Source organism: Triturus cristatus, chromosome 6 (assembly GCF_964204655.1).
Source record: "Triturus cristatus chromosome 6, aTriCri1.1, whole genome shotgun sequence".
NCBI lineage: Eukaryota > Metazoa > Chordata > Amphibia > Caudata > Salamandridae > Triturus > Triturus cristatus.
In genome coordinates, this window is record NC_140589.1 from 611,889,749 (window position 1) to 611,913,462 (window position 23,714).

Here is a 23,714-nt window from a genome sequence, read left to right on the forward strand (position 1 = left end):
GATTTGAAATGGTTATTGGTGGTTGAACTGTGAAAGTCTGCATGACATATTGGACTAATTGTCTGTAAATTTTTATTATCTCTTTTAGTTGAGTAAGTAATTCCTCGTCTGACATCTCTTCGATGTGTGTAGCTGACTTAAATCAGCCATTTTGCTCCTGGTCTACCTAGTGGACCAAGCTTGGTAATGTTCTTGTGTTGTTTTAGGGTGCCTTTTAACCAGAGATTATGCTCCTGGTATGTGAGTGGAATTTCAATATCCTCGAAAGGAATATATTCCTCAGGTGGTTCATCTTCTTTAAAGAAGTGAAATACTTTTGTTACTGGATTTGATTCTGGGAATACAATCCATGAATAGAATACCTCTGTCTGAAAGAATTTGTGTGCCTCTATCACGAAAACAGCTCTACCACCTCTTGTTGTTAGGCTGTGTTTTATACGTTTTAGAGTAATTGCTCTCCTTAAGTTTGGAGGGATGTTTATAACACCCTCATCAGTTTCATTTAAACCAGTAAAATTAAAAGCTGTTACGACTGGATCAGTCTCCGCATTACCGCCGTTCGGAGACATTGTTTTTGAAAAATGTAGCACAAGTTTCATGGAAACAAAGATAAGGTGCACAATATTTTTTTGAACAATGTATCCTTCAACGTTGAACAAACCAAACAGCTAATATATAGGATTTAGCGTTAAATTAGTGCCTTACCAAACGTTGGATGCCATGTAGTATAGTTCCTATTTCCCTAATAGGCTCTGCACATTGGAATAAGATACCCTATAGATTTGGCATAGGATTGAGGTCAGTATGCCCCTATCGACTACATTAAACTTAATTAATTTGTGCCCGCTAACTCGGAGGCCACTAGAAACTCCTTGTAAACAAGAAGGGAGTAGTTTCTGGCAACTGCATAAACATGACAACTTTTTTTCCCTTTAGAATCTGAACACTCTCAGAATCATGGTAACAATAGATAAGTTTCACTCGGTAATCATGCATGCTTAGTTTCTTCAGAGTTACACAGAAAGAATAGACGGGCTTTTCAATAAAAGGATTTATTGAACAGTCTTGTTTAGATAGGAGCTGTTACAATTATAAGACAGTATGCGAGATATTATGTAAAGCGTGAGCAGTAGAAAGTAATAATACTGCACTAATAATACTGCACTAGCATTATCTTTTAGATATAACACATATTCATATACATCAGGGGTGTGGAAATTTGTCAAAAATCTACTTGGCCAATGGACAAACTTTTACAGAAATCTACTTGTCCTGGGAAGGTATCGGCTTGCCCCATCTATGCCATAAATCACTAAGGTGGGGTCTGCACGGCGAGAACCTGCACTGTAATCAGTGCAACATACTGTGCAACATTATTTCAGGCGCAAGTCCAATTATGCAGTGCATGGTCATGCATCCTTAAATGCAAATGTTGTACTGGCAGGTTGTACAGTACGTGGGTGGATGTGTCAGTATGCACTGCTCCCAATTATCAACCAGTATGCATGTGACAATTTCAATTGTAGAGAGAGTACCTAAAGACAGTCTATGCCAAGTATACTTCAATTACTTCAATTAATGTAGTCAATTACCAGTCTGCACTCTGTGTCGGAATATGAACCTGTAGGACAGAAGGGTGTTCTCCATCCTAGGGTGAACTCATAGCTGTCCAGCTTCAAAAATACTCACATGTGAACATGATCTGATAAACGTGTGGATAGGAAGAACTGCACTTTTTGGCGGAGCTTATTAACTATTCATGGGGCAGCCAAAATTGCGTGGCAGAGGTGCTGTGGTTCACTGAGGCAGTATCCATAAGTACAAATACACAAGAGGCAGTGTTGGGCAGTTAAATCAATCTCTCCTTTTACATTCCTGGGCAGGTGAGGTGTGATTATACTACTGTGCACTCACTGATAAATCTCCACATTCTTCTCCCGCTCAAGGAGCATATGCAGCACAGGCAGTAGCAACAGGGTTCTCTTGTGCACAGTAGTGGTATAGTAATGGCACCAGAAGAGTAAGCTCCCCAAACATAAATAGGTGCAGCGCCACAAGAGATGTGCAAGTTTGTCTCCCTTTTTGTGAAGGGTTCACTGTTTTCTTTAAAATCCGAGTTCTCTGCCACTTGTCTCTCTCCTTCCAATGTCCCCAGCCCCCCACTGCCCACCCAGATGTGCCAGTTATCTTCTTGGAAAATCCTGTAATTCTGTTGCCGGATGCTGACATAAGAGTATTGGTAAGCCTGGTGAAAGATAAGGTTTTAACGTTGCAGCAACGTGTGCAATCAGTTGGTTTTTTTCAGAAGCTGAGCGTTCTGAGGGTCTAAGTGATGATACTAGGATATTTCGAAATGGGCACATGCATAAAGAAGGCACAAAGTCCAGCACACAGGACAAACACTCCTTGTCAAATCATGTAGGGGAAGAAAAACAAGCCTTTATGTCTACATAGGTCGAATACTCACACAGGTGGCAGTGTCACTTTTCCTTGGATCTGGTATGGGCTCATTTTTACTGCTGACGTAACTGTGCAACAAAAATGCAACAATACAACGGTTGCATAAAATTAAGGTGGGAATATTGTATAATTTCATGCAGTTGTCAATAAAACGTGATTGTGAGACCTCCGAATGTAAATTCTGATAATTTCTGCTTTATATTGAACTTGGTTCTGCAATTTTTGCCATTTTACATCGTTGCAAATGACAGATGGTCCCCCACTGATGGCAGGTCCTGTGTACGTGCGTGATCTATAACAGAGTCACTGTAATAATGAGATTCTACAGCTGAGACGTTTCCCTCGTAATCTGCCACATAATCATGCTGCCTAAACTGCATATTTTAACAAAAATGTTGATTCTAGCTCAAAAAGATCAAAAGTTTCTAAAAAAAAAAAGAGGATATACCATCCTGCCACTCAGTGAAAAAAAAACCATCACAAGTAGTGAGGTGACTTTTACATTGCTATATTTGGGTGTCAATCTGAAAGTAATAAGGCAAAACATTTATATTGACAGTGTTAACGTATACAGATGTAAAAATCATGAAGTAATACGATAAACAAATGTGCTGCATTCTGCTATAATAATTCAACATTTTTTTAGGCCACATAATTTAGTCAACCCTGCGCATAATTTAGACCTTCTTTGGTGCTTCATTAAAGTGGCTCTGTTTATTTAGCACAAACTGCCAGAGCACTTTACATGGTGAGGGTTGTTTACAGTAGGTACAGGAGACAGGAAATGCAACCAAATAGAGGTACAGGGCGGCTAACAGGAATGAGCCCAAAATGTGAAGAATAACTGTTTTTTTGCCAGATTAAGCCTGTAAAATTGACACAGACGTGAGGCTTTTCCTCTGCTGCAGTGGCAAGGTTGGAAAATAAAGTGGGGGCACTGATTAAGTGAGAAGCAGTGAGGGAAGGAAAGACTGTGGGGGATGGTATTAGGAACGGAGACTGCAGGCAAAAATGTGACATTGCGATGTTTGAGACACCAAGAGTGGCCCACGTTTCAGTGAGTTGTGTGAAATACGCTGCACACATAACATTGCCTGGAATGAGAAGATTCTTTCTGCCTGCTTCATTATGTGGCCTTTCTTTTATTCAAATTTAGCTTTATTGTTTAACCCCAGAAAAAAGATGCAGTTTAAAAAATGTTTCTATTTACAGTACACGCATAATCTTGCAAGGCTGCCTTTTCTGTAAGACTGCCAGGTGTTAAAGTATAATGGTTAACTCCATGCCCCCGAATGCGACCTCGTCCATAAAAGCAGACTGACAAAGTAAAGGTCAATGTCTCTAAATAGTGAGACTTCATTTGTTGTGTTTTCAGTCATTATGAACGCTGCACTGATTGCATTGCAATAGGCGCCTGCCGCGCCTCATTGATCAGCCGATAGCAGTGGAGAAGTTCCCACCTTACTGTAAATTAACATTCCACACATTTGACCCTGCCCCCACGCCCACTGATAGCAGTCCATTCCCTGCAGCATAACACTTAAACTTTTCTTAAGGCTCTGACCGCTGCAAAACCCATTATTAGATTGACTCGCCTGCTGGTGAAGTATTCACTGTGTCAGAGACGGCGACTTTCCGCTCCCGATTCCAGGAAGTGCCTCGCAGCGCACCAAAGATGAGTGGACTGACCTGGATGGATCCCAATGGACAGGGCGATTGAGCCCTGCATCAATCAGTGACAGAGAGACCACAAGGCCAAACGGCCCGCAGCGCTGGGACCCAGACAGACGCAAATGTGTTTCGTGCCTCGGCGCCCACCCTTTCATGTTGAGCAGCTGGGTTCTAAGAGCAGGTGGGCTGCACCAGTGTGGAACTCACGCTAGAACACTGACGTCTAGCGTAAGACTCCCCCAGCCAATCACTGACTAGAGCCCAGTCATGGGTTTCCAGCCAGTCAAAGGCCTCCAAAGGCTTTCTGACAGCATTTCAATTGCCTGCGAGCCCCAGAGTGCCCACAGCTCATTTCTTTTTTGCGATTTAATGTCTACTTGTCCGTCGGACAAAATAGACAATAAATCTTCTTGCCCTTCATAAAATTCTAGTTGGTTCGGGCGTCAGGCGATATGATTCCCCCACCCCTGTACATAAATAACATAAGCTAAAAATGTGAGTACTCATAAGATGCTTCTCTAACTAGTTCTACCACAGTGTACCTAACCAAAGTGTAGTACAAGGTAAGAAGTAGGTGCTGTATTGTGTAGGTTGTTATTCTTTAGTTTAGTATGCCAAGAGTCCCTCTAGGTTCTAGTCAGCATCATACCTTGAGAATGAGAGAGGTGGGAATCTCTTTCCGTGTCTCGAACTCTAACGCCCCGCAAAGGGAGTCAGAACACTGGAAGGTGGATTCTCTGCGAGCAGAGATGACAGCGTCTCTTGTCAGTGCATCGGGCCGGGACATGGGCTCCTCTAAAGTTGAGGTCTCCTCCTACTTACTTGGGCACAGGAAGGTATATTTATACCTGGTAGGATCCTTGGAATGTTAGCCTTGACATAAAGTTGGTCAGAGGAAGACGTCAGGAATGAACCCTTAAGGATTAGCGGTTCATGCATAATAAATGAGTTCTTGGAGAAATCAATAATCCTGTGCTAGGGGAACTCCCAAGAGCTTATGGGTCTGGTTTCTAAGAACTCGTGACGTTGGGGTGGACGGATGTAGGTGACCATGCCTGAATTTGGATAGCATGGCTAATGCCTAAATAAGGACTGGGATCTTATGCCTATATAAGGGCAATGCAAATTGTGTCTATATGAGGACATTTTTCAGGGAAACCTATATACAGACACCTAAAGCAGAATACAACAATGAGGGCTGTTAGCCCGAAACCTGTCCCAGGATGCTTGTTTCCGGTCTAGTGAGACCTGGCTTGGCAGTTTGGGATTGACTGTTCCCATGAGGCACAGGGTCAAGACTGATTTGCATATAGCTGTGTCTGAACTGGGGTGGCAAAGTGAGCTAAAGAACGATAATGGATTCATCCCAGATCTGTGACGGGGGGTGAGGGTCTGAAAAGTTTCAGTGCTCCGTCCATCATCTCCTTGTGTTTGCTACTGTATATTAACCAACTGATATGCAACATTCAATACGAGATAACATCAAAAGTGCAGACGACGCAGTGCTCAAGTGAGTGCATACAAACATAAAACATATAAGATTCTGTACAAGGTCTCTGGTTCAATACATAATTTTTTTGATATGCATGTGTATAAACAATTACACAATACGATGGATCACACCTAATCTGGGAACCAAAGTGGGAAAATGTTGACGTTTTGACCCTGTGTAAGTAAAAGGGTGTCTTCAGCACTAATTCATGTGTCTCGGAACAATGAAGAGAATTTCACTGACGTACCATCTACTTCAGGAATACATCAACACAAATCAAGGAAGTCTGTATTGTCTCACGAAGAACACTTCCATGTATGCTGCCATGGTTATGAAATGAAGGTCTTTGAACAATCAAGTGACTATTCAAAATATTCCGCTATATATGCCCTCAAAGATCCATATCATAATATATAATTAATTATGTGTGCGCTTTCTGTGAAGCAGTCTCATCTGCTCCTATTGCCAGTTAGAGAATAGTAATCATTTAACTCTGTTGCACGGTGAAACGATGCAGAACATTAGATTCCCAAATCCAGCACCAACTACCTCGTGCAGAACGAGAAAGATGCAGCAGACTGAGCAGCGACAAGGCAACGAGGTCTTTCTGTTGCTAAAAACGCTGCTGTTTCACGCCTCATTTTGCACAGATCATAATTGACTTTAAAATAACCTCTTTTGACCCTGGAGGATGAATGTAATTGAGGAAGAAGTCTAGTCCAAGTGTTTTGATTATCTTGGGGCCATACTGTTCTCGTATGTTAGAGCGGGACCTTTCCTGGCCTCCACAGTAGGCGACGGGCCTTTCTGCTGCTAAAAACGCTGCTATTTCACACCTCATTTTGCACAGGTCAGAATTGATTTTAAAGAACTCTGATTTTAAAAGTTACCTTTTTATAACCACAGTGGATGAATATAATTGGGGAAGACGTTTAGTTTGAGCTCATATGTGTAGATCAGGGGTGGCAGTTTTCTCGACGACTGGCTGTTGAAGGTGAGCTTGCCTCACTGTCCTCTCCCACCTCCAGATTAAGGCTAATTTCCTTCTTTCCCTGGGTTCACAGTCAACATGCCAAAGTAACACCTGACTCCCTCTCAGATGCTCCCTTTCATCGGAGCTGTTCTGAACACAGTTCAGTTTCGAGCCTATCCTCCCTAAAGGGGAGACCAGGATATTCAGATTCCAATGTTTCAGCCTCTGTCCTGGATTTCAGTATCTGAATCCTGCCATTGACTCATGGCAAATTGCATTTGTGCGAGCTCTGCAGTGGGACCTGAAGTGCCAGTGGGCGCAGCATATGGGGAATCCCCTCCGACTAATGTAACCTCCCGCTTTCTTGATCTAAGTATGTTGGTGGCCATACGACTGATCACAAAACAGTGGAAGTCGTCTGAATCTCCTAACTCTATGGCTTGAAGATGTTTATTACTAGTGTGGGATAAGGCAGAGAGAGTGGAACTACACACTGAGGACACCCTATGCCCCTGCAAGATCCCCATAGTTGCGAAATATGATGTAATCGTACATAATTTTCAGGGCGAGCTACCAGTGGATGTGCCTGCCCCCGCCATCACCTCTCCAGCAGAGGCATGTACGGTGAGACCCTATTTTACCCTTGCATAGTTGAGGTAGACTTTTTGATCATGGTACCTTGTGTTTACCTTTATTTACTACGCTTATATTGGAAACTCGCAGCCACCAGCGCATGCCCTCCATTTGCGATTATCATACATGAGGACCAGACAGTACCCCAGTTGGGCAAAGTTTTCACTGTTCTTGCTTTCTCCAACCCTTACTCAACCACCTCCTCTTGCAGGTACAGATGGAACAGATACACTACAATCTGTGTGCAGAGATACCTCCCGCAATACCATTGGCACCTGCTGATACGCATTCCCCAGCAGGGGACATTTTATATATCTGCCTTCACAAACCATCCCTCTCACGAACGCGACTGATATTGGGAAGTGAACAGTATTGTAAAGGATATGCTGTATATTACATGACAGACTGTTATGTATCTTGCAATGTTGTTCAGAATCTAATGCTCCTTTTCTGTACTTGCAACTGTTCCTCATGTTCGTTCACGAAATAATAATACAGCCCGATTTAAAAATAAAAAATAAAATAAAAAAAAGTAAATTAGGGGAATCTTTTGGACATGGCCCAGTTCTCAGCAGGAACTGCACAGGATCTGCAGTGGTGGCTGACCAACTGCGATTGAGTTGTCGGCAGACCCCTCTCCCTTTCCTGACCAGATCACACAGTAGTGACAGATGCGTCACTCCTGTGATGGGGCAGCCATCTGGGAGAGGTGAAGATCAAAGGACTCTGATCTCTGGCAGAATCCGGATCACATCAACTTGCTCGAGCTCCGAACTATTTACATGGCATTGAAACTTTTTCTTCCCTCCAAGGGAAAGCTGGTTCAGGTGTTTATGGACAACACCACTGCCATGTGGTACAGTATCAAACAGGGCGGGGTCAGGGACCCTTTGTCAAAAGGGCTGGCGCATCTCTACAGAGCTGGAACAGCAGGGCATATACAAGGTGGTTCAACACCCGGCGGGTTCTGTGAACACCAGGGCGGACAAACTCAGCCGAAGATGCCTAGCGGATCACGAATGGCGTCTCCATCCTGAGGGGGTTCAAGGTTTTTCAGCAGTGGGAGAGCCTTGTTTAGATCACTTTGCTACTATCCAGGTCAAATCTCGCTCAGAGACGCCTTTCATCTCAAGTGGAGCTCAGCCTCCTGTACGTCTTTTTGCCCATCCCACTTCTGCGCAGAGTTCTTAAGGAGATCAGGAACGACTGGGTCCAAGTCATTCTTATGGCTCGGGAAGGAGCTTAGAGAGTTTGGTATCCTGAGCTGCTGAGCGTGGCCATCGGTTCTATGATCAGGCTGCCACTTTGGGAGGATCTTCTGTTGCAGTAGCAGGGGAGGGTTCTCCACCCAAACTTGCCAACTCTTTGCCTTCATGCATGGAGATTGAGTGGCTAGAGTTGGACCGCTTTCTGTTTCCGCCCCTAGGTCTGCATTGTTATCTTGACAGTCGGGCCTCCCTTTTCCAAGCCGGTATACACCTGCAGCTGGGGCAGGTATGTGGCACAGTGTACAGAATAGCAAGTTGGCCCTTTTTCTGCTCCCCTTTATCAGTTCCTTCTGTTTATGATCTCTTGCCCAGCAGGGTTCTGATTTGGGCACCCTAAATGGCTATCTCTCTGCCATCCCAGCCTTCCTGCAGATTCCTTATCAGCCATCCCATTACAAATCCCCTGTTGTAAATTTGTTTTTGAAAGGTCTCCAACATAAGTTTCCACCTTCTCCCTTTATCATGCCTCAATGGGACCTCATTAGCTTACTTAAATTTCTGATGTGCGCTCCTTTTGAGCCATTACATAACTGTCCTCTCAGGATCCTTACCATTCAAGACTCTCTTCCTAGTGGTGTTAACATCTTACAGGAGGGGAGGGTCAGCGAGCTGCAAGCCTTCCACTCGAAGCCTCTGTACCCAACCATCTTTCAAGATTAGCTCGTTCTTTGCACAAGGGCTTCCTTTCTTCCGAAAGATTTTGCTCCTTTTCACGTATGCCAGCCCATCACCCTGTCTATCTTTATTTCTCGGCTACATCTCTGAGGAAGAGGACCGACTCTATCGATTGGACCCAAAAAGAGCGTTGTCATTCTATCTTGACCGCACAAAGGATTTCTGGGTGGACGACCAATTGTTTGTGGGATATTTCAAAGCCAAGAAGTGGAAGGCTGTTCAGAAGCAGACCCTCTCCAGATGGATCGTGCTCTGCATTAAAATCTGCTATGCACTGGCCAAGAAGCAACCCCCTGAGGGTTGGGTGCTCATTCCACCGGAGCTAAGGCTATGACCACTGCGTTAGCACGCAGAGTTCCGGTCCTGGACATCTGCCAGGCAGCAACATGGGATTCTCCACACACGTTCATCAAGCACTACTGCCTGGACAGTCTGGTCCATTGAGATGGGCACTTAGCTCGTTTGGTCCTGCAAGACTTTCTAATGTGAATTTTTTCGCAGACCCACCTCTGGAAGGTATTGTTTGGGTATCTATTCTAAGGTAAGGAATCTGCAACTAGTATACTCTGGTGGTATTGCACACTCACATCCAAAAGTCCCTTTGCGTTCGGCAAGCCTTCAGTCTACCCCCTGAAGGGCTTGTGAAGGAGTTGGGCTGCTAGATCAGAGGGACTCTTAAACACGCACACTTCCTTTAAGTGTCTGTGCTTCAGGTCCTGGCTCACCTGCCTGTCTTCCTCATTATCACACCAACTTAATTTCTTTATTCCGTCTCGTACCCAGACAACCATTGTGCATACCATTTCAACAGCACATTTACAGCCTTAAAACAATACAAGCCATACAAAGCAAACAAGCAGACCTGTGTGATAAGTTCAGACTTCACCTAAATTTTGACGTAATCTTGCTCACACATTTAGCCAGTTCTCCGGGTCTAGTGATAGGCCCTGTTTCACCCCAGTTGCCCTGGAGAAACTTATTCCTTATCTCTGTCTCCTGGGGTCGTCGTGTGGAGTCTGTTCCAACACTCTCCTGACTATTGCTTGCAGAGTTAATTGTCTGTTGCCAGTGCACCATCATTTAAAAATAAAGCACAACACTGCAGGAAGCCCTCCAGTCTAACATGCATTTAATGAAAAAATACCAAGCAGCACAGCAAATAGTTAAATGACATTTGCCATTTCAACTGACCAGGAACTCTTGCTAGGAAAGGGTAATTTAGATCCCAATTCTAAAATGCATGACATTGAGTACATGTATATATATTTGTTTTCTGGTAGTACAAATCTATGGAACCTAATGTGACAAACTTTATTACTTTCAGCAAAATCTTCTTTCATGAGCAGGTGGCGGAATATTCTCCCGGATGATGCACAAGACCTCCTTGAGGAGGCGCTCCCATTCATGAATACAATTCTGTGTTCGTTATTCTTCTAAAATTCCACATCTAGCTGCCAACGCTGAAAACCAAGTTATGCTTTACAGAAATTAGGAACCGTAGTACACTAAAAAGAAAATCGCTTCTGAAAGATTCTCACTGCCCCTGGTTGATCCATTCCTGGCGCGCCTTCTGCGCTCAGCCACACAAGGGGTGTGGAGGAGGGGGGTAGCGTTATAATAAGTGTGGGAATGCTTGGTGGTAGGAATTATGTGGCTCTAATCCTGACGTTTCCAACACAAATGTGAGAAAAATTTGTGATTTTAGGTGGAATTTGCAGTGAATTCTGGTATCGAAAATGTCAAGGAATCCGAGCGAGGCACACCACCCTGGACTCCACTGCATGTCAAGTTTTCAAAAATATCTGGGTTTAGTAGTCTTCCCTTGTTGGCGGCTGAGCCTGGGTCCAAGTATCATAGCTACGCCAAAACAGGTCATTTTTTTTTTTTGTTTGTTTTTTACAGGAGATGTTGATGTTTTGATGGTGTGGGGTAATGTTTTTATCTGGAGTAGTGTGGGAACACAGAATAGTATAACATTTGTTGTTATGAGTTGATTTTCTCTCCTGTTGGCTCAAGAACGTAAGCCAGTGAGGAATAAAAACGATTTTGCTAATTGCTCTTTGAATCGTATAATTTTACTGGTACCCACAAAATTTTACGATGTACAAACACCCACTGTTCCTAAACTCAGTATCTTGTGCGCTTTTCAAAAATACAAAGGTTTCTTCTGTACCCATTTTTCATTGGTTACATTTCACTGAGTTACTGCCTGGTCTGTACACAATGAAAAAAATAATTTCAAGCTGCAGCTGGGTTGTTGGGGTGGGGCATAACTTGCTGTTGGCCAACCAACAAAACCTATATATCTTTGTGACTAGAATGGTCTTGTGGACCTTACTATTGTAAATCAGCAATCAAGGCACAAAATTGACAGATGAAGAAGTTGCCACCAATTGCTATTTTTTCATACTTATTTTTATCTATTTTTTTTTATTTCAACTATTAATATCTTTTGGAAAACCAAGAGCAGTTTTCACAAATTGTCCCTTGGTGAATTCAGAATTTTTCCTAGTGAGAAATGGGTAGCTTTTTGGATTCACCCTTGCGTTTCACATTGTTGATACCACATCCTGCAATTAGGTGGAAACCTCAAAAAAGGAAAAACGGACTACCAGTTCGAAAAATAAAAAAATGATGGTACATATAGTAGTTTTCTTTTGCAACCCTGCTCGTTTCAGAGAGATGTGAAGAGGGTGATCTTATCACATCAACCCTTTTGTTGATGTCATCTTTAGGGGCAAGAATCCCGTGAACTTTCTTACACAGTACTTTCTTTCCCATGAGAAAACAAATGTTTGATATATTTTCTTAGCTTATATTCCTTTTGTGGGAAAAAAACTTATGAACGCCTAAGTGTAAAGTGCTCGAAACATCACAAAAAGGGCGCAGCACGGAGGATGGAAAACAGCAGCTAAGGGGTTAAAAGCAGGCGATAATTTGCTTTGGCTGAGTTCACTTATTTTGGTTCTTTGTTCTTGTTTTGTTTGCTGAAACTGTAACATTGGGTTGAACGTCAGTTCTGTTGAATCCAATAAGAACCTTGTAAGGAATCCAGTCAAGCTGTCTACTTTCTAATTTCTCTGGGACCTCTGAAAAGGCGGTGTCATCCCTTATCCATATGGCTTTGATGTTCAAGTTCTGTCATAGGACTCTTTAGGTTCCAGTGAAGCGATCTTAGTTATTTTCTACGCTACTGTAGCCAGATGTAAAGCTGCATGAAGTCTTGTATTGAACGTTGCAATGCCATTTTATATGGATTGGCTCACCAACTTTTCTTCGCTATCGTCCACTGTTTTTCTGTATTCCCCTGCAATGGCTTCTTCAAAAAGAAGCTGTCATTTGATAGTCCTCACAATTACTTTCTCATTACTTATATTTGCATTAAAGGTATTGTTAAGTGCTTAGGCTATTGCATGGAATCCTTGTAATGTTCAGACTGAGGCCTTGATGTAGACTATAGTGGATAGAATACTCTGTTGCAAAGTGACTGATATCCTGTTTGCTGTATTAAAGGTGCCATAGGATATACTTGTGATACGATAGACAGGATATCCATCACATGACAGTATTCTATCTGCCAAAGTCTAAATCTGGCTCCAGGTGCTGTAATGGAACACTGCAAATATTGTGTGGCCTCTCTGCAATAAATCAAGTATCCAGTGAGACAAAAAATAGGCAGGATTTCAAAAGGATGTGTGCCTGCCATGCTATTGAGTGAATACTAATGAGGGTGTGCACATTGTGTTTGTTTTTCTTTCTTTTTTCTTTAATCTGCTGGATTGTTCACTCTGGTTTTTAGGGCCTCACAGTAACATAGCTGACATGCTTTTTCTGATGGATACATCTACCTGTAGATTCCTCACCTTTTGAATATCCAAATGTGCCAGCATTCCACACAAACTTTTATTTCCAGCTCTCCAACATCAAGGAGGATGCCATCATGCCCATGCAACTCCGCGTGACATTATCAGAGCCATAAGAAGCCTTGTCGGCATGTTGACATCAGTTCCCTGTTTTCTGCGCCTACGATGCGTAACATTTTTTTACTACGCACTCCATAGTGTAGGAGTCTTGCGACATTTTTCCAAGAAATTGCAACGTTGCAGAAAATAGGTCTTATTCAAGGAAGTCTGGGTTCAAGCCCTGCAGGGAATGTGAGGGTCAGATGTCAATCACTGATCCTCATGAAGATTGTTTTTGATGCCTTAATTTGGACCACAACGTCAACTCTGTTTGTCATGTCAGAAGTTGAATCCAAAGGTGCTGAAGGAGAGGTTGACGAAACTCTTAAATGGCCACGGCAAGGAAGGTGAAGAGGAAGTCAGAAGTCTAGTCCTCAATTTGAGTTGCAGTGTCCCTATTATTTGAAGTCATCGAAGAGGAAGCACAAAAAGAGGCGTTCCTGGCATCAATCTTCAAAAGACTCTGGAAGATAGAGGTGAGGTGTTTTCCAATGGCCATTACGGCGTCATTCTAGAGTCCAAGACCTTTGATTCCACCTGGACACACTGAACCGGTGCCGGGTGTAGATCCAGTACCACATTTGTCTATGCCTCCTCGACAGGAGCAGGAGTATCCATTGTTCCTGGCTCCAGGGGCCAACCCTTCAAATTTTCTAACTGCAATGTACAGCATTTGTAGCAGGGCGGAGACTTCATCTGGCGCTTCTGCAGGCCCCATGGTTCCACTTTCCTATTCTTTGGGTGGTTTTATGACGCAGTATCAGCAGGTGCCATTTCTGCCCTTTATGCTGATAGCCCAGGTATCCTGGCGTCCGGTGCTGAGAAAGGTGACTCCATCTCCAATAGAAGTCCAACAAGCCTTTGGCACCACAACACTGGGTACCAGTACCGCTGGCTTCCACTGCGCAAGTACCGAAGTCACCGGCGCCGTTGCTGACATCACGCACTCCGTTACTGGCTTCACTGACCCCTAGGTTGAAGCATAGATCTTGAAGAGAAGCGCAGAGGTTTCTGGAAGAGCAGCAGTATGTGTAAGATGAAAGATATCCAGATATAGAAGAAGAGGAAATAGTGTCACTTGTTCCGGAGTTTGAGGGTCTGGAGGTAGCAAGGGGCCTAGATGCTTCTCTGGAATAGGAGTTATTGTCCCTGAAGGGAATTCCTCTGCCTTAGGTCATGTCCTGCAGTTCGATAAGGAAAGCAGCCTAGATCCTGAAATTGCCTCTTCCATCTACTGAACTAAAGTCAAATTTGTTGACAGAGATACTACATTCTTATTAGTCATCAGTGCCTTTATTGCCATTTAATGAGGCTCTGACTGAGCTTGTACTGGAGATTTGGTAGAAACCTGTGACATCAGCAGTATCTAGACTTATTGCGACGAGATACAAACCTGCTCCAGGTGATCCGTTGTTGTTACCCACTCTTCACCTGAAAGTTTGGTGGTGCAAGCTAATTGTTCCTCAAAGTTGACTCCTGGGTCATTTCTGAAAATTCAAGCGGATAGGGAATCAAAGAGAATGGAACAGTCTGCAAAGAAGGTATTCTTCTCTGGTAGCATGGCTTTGAAGTCCACCAATGCAACCTGTTTATCAGGAAGGTATTTATGGAATCAGCAAAAACATTGGTTCCAAAGTTGCTTGGGAGGTTCAGGGACACTTTAAGGAGTTGTTGAATAACAGCCAGGCCATTCAGTCGGGCCTGGACATGACTGATTCTGTTGCAAGGTTGATGGGGACCTCAGTCACCACGAGAAGGCACGCATGATTGAGAGAGTCTGGTTTCTCACCCAACGTGAAATCTACCCTGATGGATTTGCCATTTGATGGATCTGCTTGGCGTCGAAGCAGATTCTTCCTTAGAGATGTTCAAGTATAGTAAAGCAACAGCAATATCTTTTGGCCTTCAATCACAGCCTAGAGATTACAGCCAGGTTTGGAGGTTCCGCAGGTTTGGCCGGAATTTCTCCTTTCGTGGAGGGCAGCAACACCAAAATCATCTGTCTAATCCCCTTATTGGAGTTATAGAGGTTGGGCACATGTAGACAACTACATGATGCCCATAAACCATCTTCCTCCTATGCCAGCGTCCCAGGAAAGCAGCACTTGTCACGCCATCTTGGAGCAAGCTTGCCCAGTGGGAACATGGTTTACCCATCTTCCTACACAGTGGAGATCCACAAAAATGTAGCTTTGGTTATTGGATATTGTAGAAAATTGGTACACCTTACCCTTCCAAAAGTTTCCTCCCCAACAAGGTTATTGTTCAGACAAACATCTTCTGCTCCTCCAATAGGAGGCTCAATCCCTGCTTCAAAAGGGCGCAGTGAAATTGGTTCCAAAGCAGGCACATGGTCAGGGATGCTATTCTCTGTACTTCCTGATTCCCAAAAAGGACGGTTGTTTGTCGATCGTAGATTTTGATCTGGTTCCTCTATCAGAAGTTCAAAATGCTGACCCTAGCACAGGTGCTTCTTGATCTGAAAAAGGAAGACTATGGTTTCTATCAAATAGTTGGATGCATATTTTCACAGCCCCATTGTGCAATAGCACAGGAAGTTTCACTGCTTCACAATGAGGTAGCAACATTACCAGTTTGCGATCCTTCTTTTTGTCTAACTTTTGCACCTTAAGTCTTCACAAAGGTGATGGCGGTGGTTCCTGCTCATCTCAGTAGGTGAAAAATTCCAGTATTCCCTTACCTTGACGATTGATCAAAGTTGGGTCTACAGAATTGGTGTTGCATCACTTGCAGTTGGCAACTCAGTTGTTGTTCCATCAACAAGCCCAGTCCAACCTAGAGCCCTCACTGCACATGCTGTTCATAGCGGCAGTACTGTACACTATGGCGAATCATGTCTTCCCTAGTCAGATGATTCTGGACATTCAGGCTATGATTTCGATGTTCCAAACTGGAGCTGTGGTTCCAGTCCTGAAGGTCTTGCGCCTGCGAGGTCTGATAGCCTCCTGCATTCTGTTGGTCACCAATGCACGCTGGCACATGAGGACCCTCTAGTGGTGCCTCTCAGGCAGTGGTTTCAACACAACCGGGATCTCAAAGGACTGGATCTTCAGAGACACTGCAGCAGATCTTCGATGGTAAGGTGTGACTGGCAATCTGTCTCATGGTAAGCTGTTTCACCCTCCACCTCCGGTTACCACATTAATAACGGATGCCTCCACTTTAGGGTGGGGACTCATCTGGGTGATCTGAAGATCAGAGGTCTTTGGTCTCCAGAAGAACGATTTTTGTATATCAAACTTTTGGAATTGCAGGCAATAGGTCTTGCTCTCAAGGCCTTCCTTTCGTCCTTCCTTCCTGTTTCAAGTCTTAACAGGCAATACTACTGCAATGTGGTATGTAAACAGGAAGGGGGAAGGTCATATCCTCTGTAGAGAAGCTCTAGGGCTATGGTCCTGGACTCAGGATCATCAGCTTTGCATCATGGCAAATCACTTTGCAGGAGGTTCTAAACGTTTGTGTGGATAGTTTGTCAGCATTTTTCAGCCATTCACAAGTGGCGTCTCCATTTGGGAGTGGTACAGCTTATTTTCTTGCTATGGGGGACCCCTCAGATAAATCTTTTTGCCTTTCAAGAAAACACACACTGACTGTCAATCTGTAGCCTCCAATATCTGTTGCAGGGAGCTCTAGTGACCATGTTTCAATTGGACTGGAGCTTCCTTCTGGTTTACGTGTTTCCCGCCATACCTTTGATTCCTCATGTTCTGAGGGAGATTCGCCAAGACTGGGCCCAAGTCATATTAATAGCCCTGGATTGGCCACGAAGGGTTATGGTACACAGACATTCACCTCTCACTGTGACAACCTCCTCTTGCAGTTTCTACACCCTCACCTCCAGATCCTGCACCTATATGCCTGGAGATTGAATGAGGCAACCTGAGTTATTTTTCTCATCTGCCTGACGTGGTGGATGTTACTTTATCAGCCAGGAGACACTCCACCAAGTCAGTATATACTGGCCGATGGGTTAACTTTGTAAAGCGGTGGGAAGAAACTTCTTTTGACCCCTTAAAGGCCCATTTGTCTGAAATGCAACTTTTTGCACATTCCCTAATGCAACAAGGTTGTGCAGTGCAGCTGTTAAGGGATATTTGTCTGCCGTTTTGGCATTCCTTTGTTTACTCAATCAACCTTCTCTATTTAAGTCCGCTATAGTGTTGAGGTTTATTAAGGGATTTGCTAACAAATCTCTTCATTCTGTTCATCATTCCTCAGTGGAAACTTCATTTGGTACTAACTTACCTTATGTGTTCTGGCGGAGGAGCGTCGCCCCACTAGGTGGCACGAGAGTTAAGCACTTAAAACATAAAACATGCCAATTTTATTATCATTTTATTTTTCTTCTTACTTGCGGCTGCCACCGAGCCTGACATAGGGCAGGGCCATGCACTCTGAAAAAGCAGAAAGGGGGAGGGGTTTGCTCACTTTCCATTTCTCCACCCAGTTGAGTTGGACAGCCGGGTAGAGAAAAGCCTCAAGCTCCCATTCCCTGTGTGCGTGCTGAACCAAAGCGCTCAGACCAATCCCAGTGCTTCTCTTATGCTGGCAATAGCTTTTCCCAGCATGAGAACAGCGTAAGGAATTGGCATCTGGCAGCCAGTGCAGTGCGATTAGCCCAGGATCGGTGCAGCATCAGGACTGAGAGCAATGTGGCAATTAAGTTCTAGATTGCTTGTTATTTTGTCCGATTCCACCCCCTACCCCTCCCCACTGCTTCAGATCCCATGGGGACGCCACTGCAGGTGAGACCTTACATAGTTGTCCTTTAAGACTTATTTTAAAGATTTTTTTTTTCTGGCTGCAATAATGTCTGCTAGGCATTAAGTGTGAAACCTTCCTTTCCTACCAAAGGTGGTTACTCCCTTCCACTTAGGCCATTCTATCACCCTTCCTACTTTCTATTCTCGTCCACATCCATCTAAAGAGGGGATCCATCTAAAGAGGGGACAATACTTCCTCGGTTGGACCCTAAAAGAGCTGTGAGTGTTTGTGTACAGAACCCGTGATCTCCGGCTTGATGATCAGCTGCTTGTTGGCTATGTGGGCAAGATAAACAAAAAAGCAGTGCATAAGAAAACATTGTCCAAATTAATCATCCTGTGCATAAAGATTTGCTATGTCATGGCTAACAAAGAACCACCTGAAGGGATTAGAGCTCAATCCAATAGATCCAAGTCTTCTACCTCTCCTTTAGCTAGAGGTGTTCCTGTAGTTGATATTTGTAAAACGGGCCTCCCTCCACACTTTTGCAATCCACTATTGCTTGGCACCGAAGTGAGAGGGGATAGTCCTTTCCGCGTTCTGTTTTGCAAGATTTTTTGGTATAGGCAGAGAGGCACCTACCTGCAAATGCAAAACTATTTGGAGATTCTATTCAAAAGGTGAGGAATCCACAGTAGATATATCCATCCAAGCAAGCTTTTTCTGGTGGATACAGTATCTACCTGTGGATTCCTCACTGACTCACTTGCCTCCCTTTTGCTTATCTGCATATGCCAAAAACTAATCTATTTGTATATTGTGTATTTTAATTTTCTTTACAAATGTTTGGATGTATGTGAGCATGTGTGCGTGTGTATATGTCTTTGGTTTGAAGTCTGCTATAAGGTTTTGCATTTGTGCTGTTGGTTTCACCCGTTCGCCTCAAAGGCACGAAAAAATGGATGGAAACTGATGTCAGCACACCGATGAGGGCTGCTTATGGCTCCAATGATGTCACACTCAGTCGCTTGCAGAGCTGTAGATATTATGACATCCTCATTGATGTGGGGGAGCTGGAAAAGAAAGTTTTCATAGAATGCTGGTGCATTGGGATATTCGAAAGGTGACAAATCCACAGGTAGATACCGTAGCCACCAGGAAAAGCGTTACCGAAGGTAAGAAACTTATTTTTTAGTACCCAATTATGTTTGTATTGTAACTCTACCATCAGTTACCTTATTGCAGATTCCACAATCTGGAGTCTCTGTATGTGTAAGTTATTAATTCCACCTTCTGTCCCTTAATTCAACACCTTTGGAGGGGGTGCGCTCCTCTTCAATCACATGCATCTGTGCTGCTCTTCTCTTACTGCTTTGTTCCCCAGGTGCTTCTCTGTTTCCAGAGATGAGTGTCCACTGTCCTGGCTGATCTCAATACAAGACTGTAATCCTCTTCTGGGCCTTGTGGACACAGATCCACATGCCAAACAGGCGTTGCTTCGGGTAAATCCAGCTTGCGCTGTATGCCGGGCACCAAACACTCCTGCTGCCAGTCTATATTCCCAAGGTCTTGTGGTTTCCCAATTTCTCATCGCCCCAGTGTTATCTTCCTCACAGCCAGAGGCGGGTAGGCCTTTGTCAGCGAGATGCGATTCTCATCTGCGCAAGCTTGCCCTGTGCTAGCTAGATATCCTACTGTCTGTCTAAACTCTGCACACTTGGTGGAAGTTGATCTTGTGCAATTTTCAACTTTTTTTGTAGTATGTTATAATGATGTGGGTTTGTTGATCTATGCTCTTCATCCGGGTATTTTACTCGACAGATTTAAAATTCAAAGATGGTGTCAGTAGTTGGATGATGGGGACAAATGTCCCTGTTGTACTGGTATACCCTGTCAAGTTTCCTTTAGACTTGTGGGATTTCTTGCCTGGCAGGTCACATCAGACATTTCTGTGCAGCACTAGCCTGATTAGGAAAAAAGTGAAATTTCATTGCATGGGCAGTCTCACCTTATTTTTAATCCTGAGTGCTGGATACATAGCACTTGGTGCTAGCTGAGGTATGTTGCCACGCTTTTGCACTGTCTTGAGTAGTATAATTTTGTAGAATGTGATTTCTCTTTCTGGTTGGTGTTTTTGCATATGTGCTTTTTGCACAAGGGCTCTTTTACTGTTTATTTTCATTGAGCTTTGGTGGAGAATATTTTTTAAATCGGGACATCTTCTCACGCATTCTTCATATTATGTTTCTCCTAAGCTTCGGATTGGTTCGAATAGGCTTCAGATGTTGCTTCAGCAATGACTCTGTCTCCGTAAGTGAAGACATTAGAGTATATTAGGCACTAATTAGTGCACAGGTTCAGTCAGTGCTTTTCCATCCCTCATCTATGCAGACTGGATCTTTTGTGGGGTCTCACTTGTAAATTCTTTAGCTTTCAGTGGCTAATAACTCTGTCTCCGCAAAGGGCCTGTTGTGTTAACCAGTTTGGACCCCTGTGATGACTGCATGTGGTGTCTAGGGTTAGGACATGATGCTGAAGCCTGCAAGTCAAGTGTTCCCATGCACTTGAAGGCCATCTGGGTGCGGGGGGGGCTCCCATGCAGACTTCTTTCCCCAAGATAAGTTACCTTCCAGGGAACACTCTCCTAAGGGATGACCCCACTAAATAAAAATAAAAACTGCTATAAGATGGAAAAATTATTTCCAACCTTGAGGAAGCCATCCCATTCTCTGGGCCATTGAGAGTTTTCAAGCCGTTTCTCCGATGCCGGTCTCTCACTGAATGAAAATGGAGTGTTTCACTTCCTCGGCTGACCCCGCACAGGTCGAGGCCTTCAGGCTATTACTGGCAAATCTTTTTTAGGATGACCCACAACTCTCTGGGCTACACCCTATGTGAGACCATGATACCACACTTCCATGGACTTTGGCCCTGGCACCTGTGACAATATTGAAACCAGCTAGAGCACTCTACCCAGTAACTTCTGCCTCTTCTGCCCCAGTTTTGAAGCTGATCATGGACTCGTCCACTGGGCCAATCCTGGCACTGGCCAAGGAGTTGATAAGGAAACGTATCACCTACGTGGCAAAGGAGTTTTTATGATCAGTCCGGTTGTAAGCATCTCCCTAGGGTCCAAAGGTTTGTCCACTTGGAAGAGACTTAAAACTTTATATTCAGATGCTTTTGCTTTGAAGGATATAGGTTATGGGTAGACAGGGCTGATTGCATCCTGCCACCTTAAAATTCTTATGCTAGCATTTACTGGACTTGCAAATTGATGGTGTCCTAGATACTTCACCAGAAGAGGACATTTTCTTCTCCTGTGGCCCTGTTTCAGAGGTAGTTTTATGTTTTTTACTTCAGTTGTTTGGAAGACAGTAGAGAACTTGAAAACGACTTGGCCGTCTGTGAAAGTGAAGTCTAACATTCTGACAAATGTCGCAACCCTCCACAGCTTCCGCTGCTCTCCTGCTTCATTTTAATCAGGTTGTTCTAGACCATCTAGTGGCTGCATGGGAGAAACCATTTTCAGGCTTGGCAGTCCACAGCCATATTGTCAGATGGCATGAGCTCACTTCAGAAAATCTTCAATTTGTCCACCCTTCCTTCACAGAAGAATCCCTTGGTTCAAGCATAGTCTTCAGAGCAGAGCCCCAGCTCCTACACCTTTACACCTTGGGTCACAAGGTGTTTGCCTCCGGGGGGGAGGTGGTGGTATTGGTGTCTCTGTAGCTCCAGAACATCACCTCTCAAACCAATAAGGGTGCCAGCAAACTTCTGTTTGGACTGCTGATAGCCAAACACTTTGATATATATTGGTCGTAATGGTAGCTTAGCTGTAGAGGTCCAAGTTCATGCATCTCCAGGCCTGACCGGTGGAGTCTGGTTCCTTGAAAGGGCGTGAGGATTGGCCCATCCAATTGTGATAACTGCAGACTAGACAATCACCAAACTATTGGACCTCAGAATTTGCCTCCTCTCCCAAACAGAGCAGACCTGGCAGCCGAATGGTTGGATCTTCCACACCCATCCAGAAGCACTGCTGCTGCACAAAATTGAGATTAAGCAGTGATTTCTACAATCCTTTGGTCTTCCTGATTGGAGTGCAAATGCCATCCTGGCGGCCTGAAAGCTTCACACTAGATCTATCCAGGGCACTGGAATAGGTTTTGGCAATGATGTGAATTAGAAGGTATAAATCCTTTGACACCTTTTGTTTGACTTCGTGAGGTTCTCCAGTATTATTTTTTATATATTCACATGCTTGAATCTTCCTCGTTGTCATGGTGGGAGTCCTACAGTAACATTATTAAAAGCAGTGCTAAATGCTTAGCATTAGTCTCCATTTTAAACCAGTACACATTGTTAGCCTATTCACATTGTTTTAAAGCATCCAAACTTCAACCAATCAGACCCAGAATCACTCAACCCCAGCAGAGTCACCATTCCTCAGATTTCCAACCTCCCATCGTGTGATAGGGATGCTCCCTGAGCTCTGCTCAGTCAGTGTTTCTCTTATAGCCTTTTGACTTGAAGTTCATCAGTTCATCTTCAGTCATCCAGAGAACATCTAAGGTACAGTCTGGGAGTGTTTTTTAGGTCTCGGCTAGCGAAGGCTGCGCTTGCGCAGTCTCGCTCGCGAGATTTAATGACTTTGAGTGACTTTTAGAAGAGGGGCTTGCTCCCGCCCCTCTTCTTCCCTGTTCTCCATTGGCTGGCCTAGTAAATGCTGGCCAGCCATTGGAGAAGAGGTCCCGTCACTCCGATCCTGCCCCGTCCTTTTCGGATCGGGGGGCGTGTTTTTTGCGTGAAGTCTCAGGGAGGAGACAACAGCAAAACACGCCCCCCAATCCGAAAACGAGGCTCCCTTTCTCCGAGGCATTTTCTGCTGTGCCTCGGAGAAAGGCGGTGGTGTCCCGGCGCATTTGTTAATTTCCAATACTTTGCCTATGGGTTTTGTGGACAGCCTGCTGTGAATAGACTCGCTTGTGAGCTGGTGCTCTTGTTGGTCCAGTTGAGGGTGGGTCTTGATGCGTTCAGAACAGCTGTAGAATCAATCAGGCCTCAATGACTGTGAAGGACTTTCAGAATTGTCGAGCAGCAGCTGAGGTTTTATCTGTGCTCAGCACGCAGCCCTTACCTCGGAGAACGACCCCTTTGAAGACATTGCTCAGGGGGCTTTGGAACTTGCCAGCTCGGCGCTGCTGAGCATCACAAACCATTAAAAACAAGGACTGTCCCTTTAATGATTTACCTCATACACGCCCCGTTTTAACCGTTTTCAGGCGCTCCCGATTCACAGCCGAGCGACTGGTGCCAGGTAGGAGAAGGGAAAAGTGGTGTGTGTCCCAATATAACAATGTGTCAGCGGCTGACCAGGGACTTGGGAGCCAAAACTTCCTGTCTTAGAAGCATTCACCGGAGCCTCACGGCTTTGTGGTCGTCCACTCGCAATTAACAGTTTAATAGCGAGAATTTTTTTTAGGCGCACTTCGTGGTTTGTTAATTATATCGTCTAGTGGCTCGTAGGAATGTAGCGCTAAAGTCACCCGTGTTTGCAGTTCAAGCTATTGGATGCCTCCATGTCGCGGAGTGGGGTGGAGGGGCGGGGAGGGGGACGCGTTAATGAGCCACTCCGGGTTTTTTGCGCTGTAATCTGGTACTTGAGTCTGACGGTCCATTTGAAGTGACAACAGACATGGCTGGGCTGTTTCGCATGTTCTCAGGATACCTGCGTCAGAGATCCATTAATTACAAACGCCTGAAACCCTCAGCACAGGTAGATTAGGTTTTTAAACGTGGACTATTTTGCTGCCTACTTTTAAAATTTGGGGTTCGTCGATTTCCTAGGTGTT

The 23,714-nt window shown here is 44.3% G+C and overlaps 1 protein-coding gene across 3 annotated transcripts in view; it reads left to right on the top strand.

Moving 5' to 3' along the window:
• The window catches only part of ZNF292 (zinc finger protein 292), a 474,880-nt gene that overhangs the window by 299,848 nt on the left and 151,318 nt on the right, over window positions 1-23,714 (top strand). The window contains exon 6 of one of the 3 annotated variants that reach the window (XM_085611082.1): window positions 10,878-11,043. The exons of the other annotated variants lie outside the window; for them this stretch is intronic. Coding sequence (XP_085467208.1) covers window positions 10,909-11,043 — 135 coding nt within the window. The 5' untranslated portion in view covers window positions 10,878-10,908. The remainder of the gene's footprint in view (window positions 1-10,877; window positions 11,044-23,714) is intronic. 3 annotated transcript variants of the gene reach the window in all.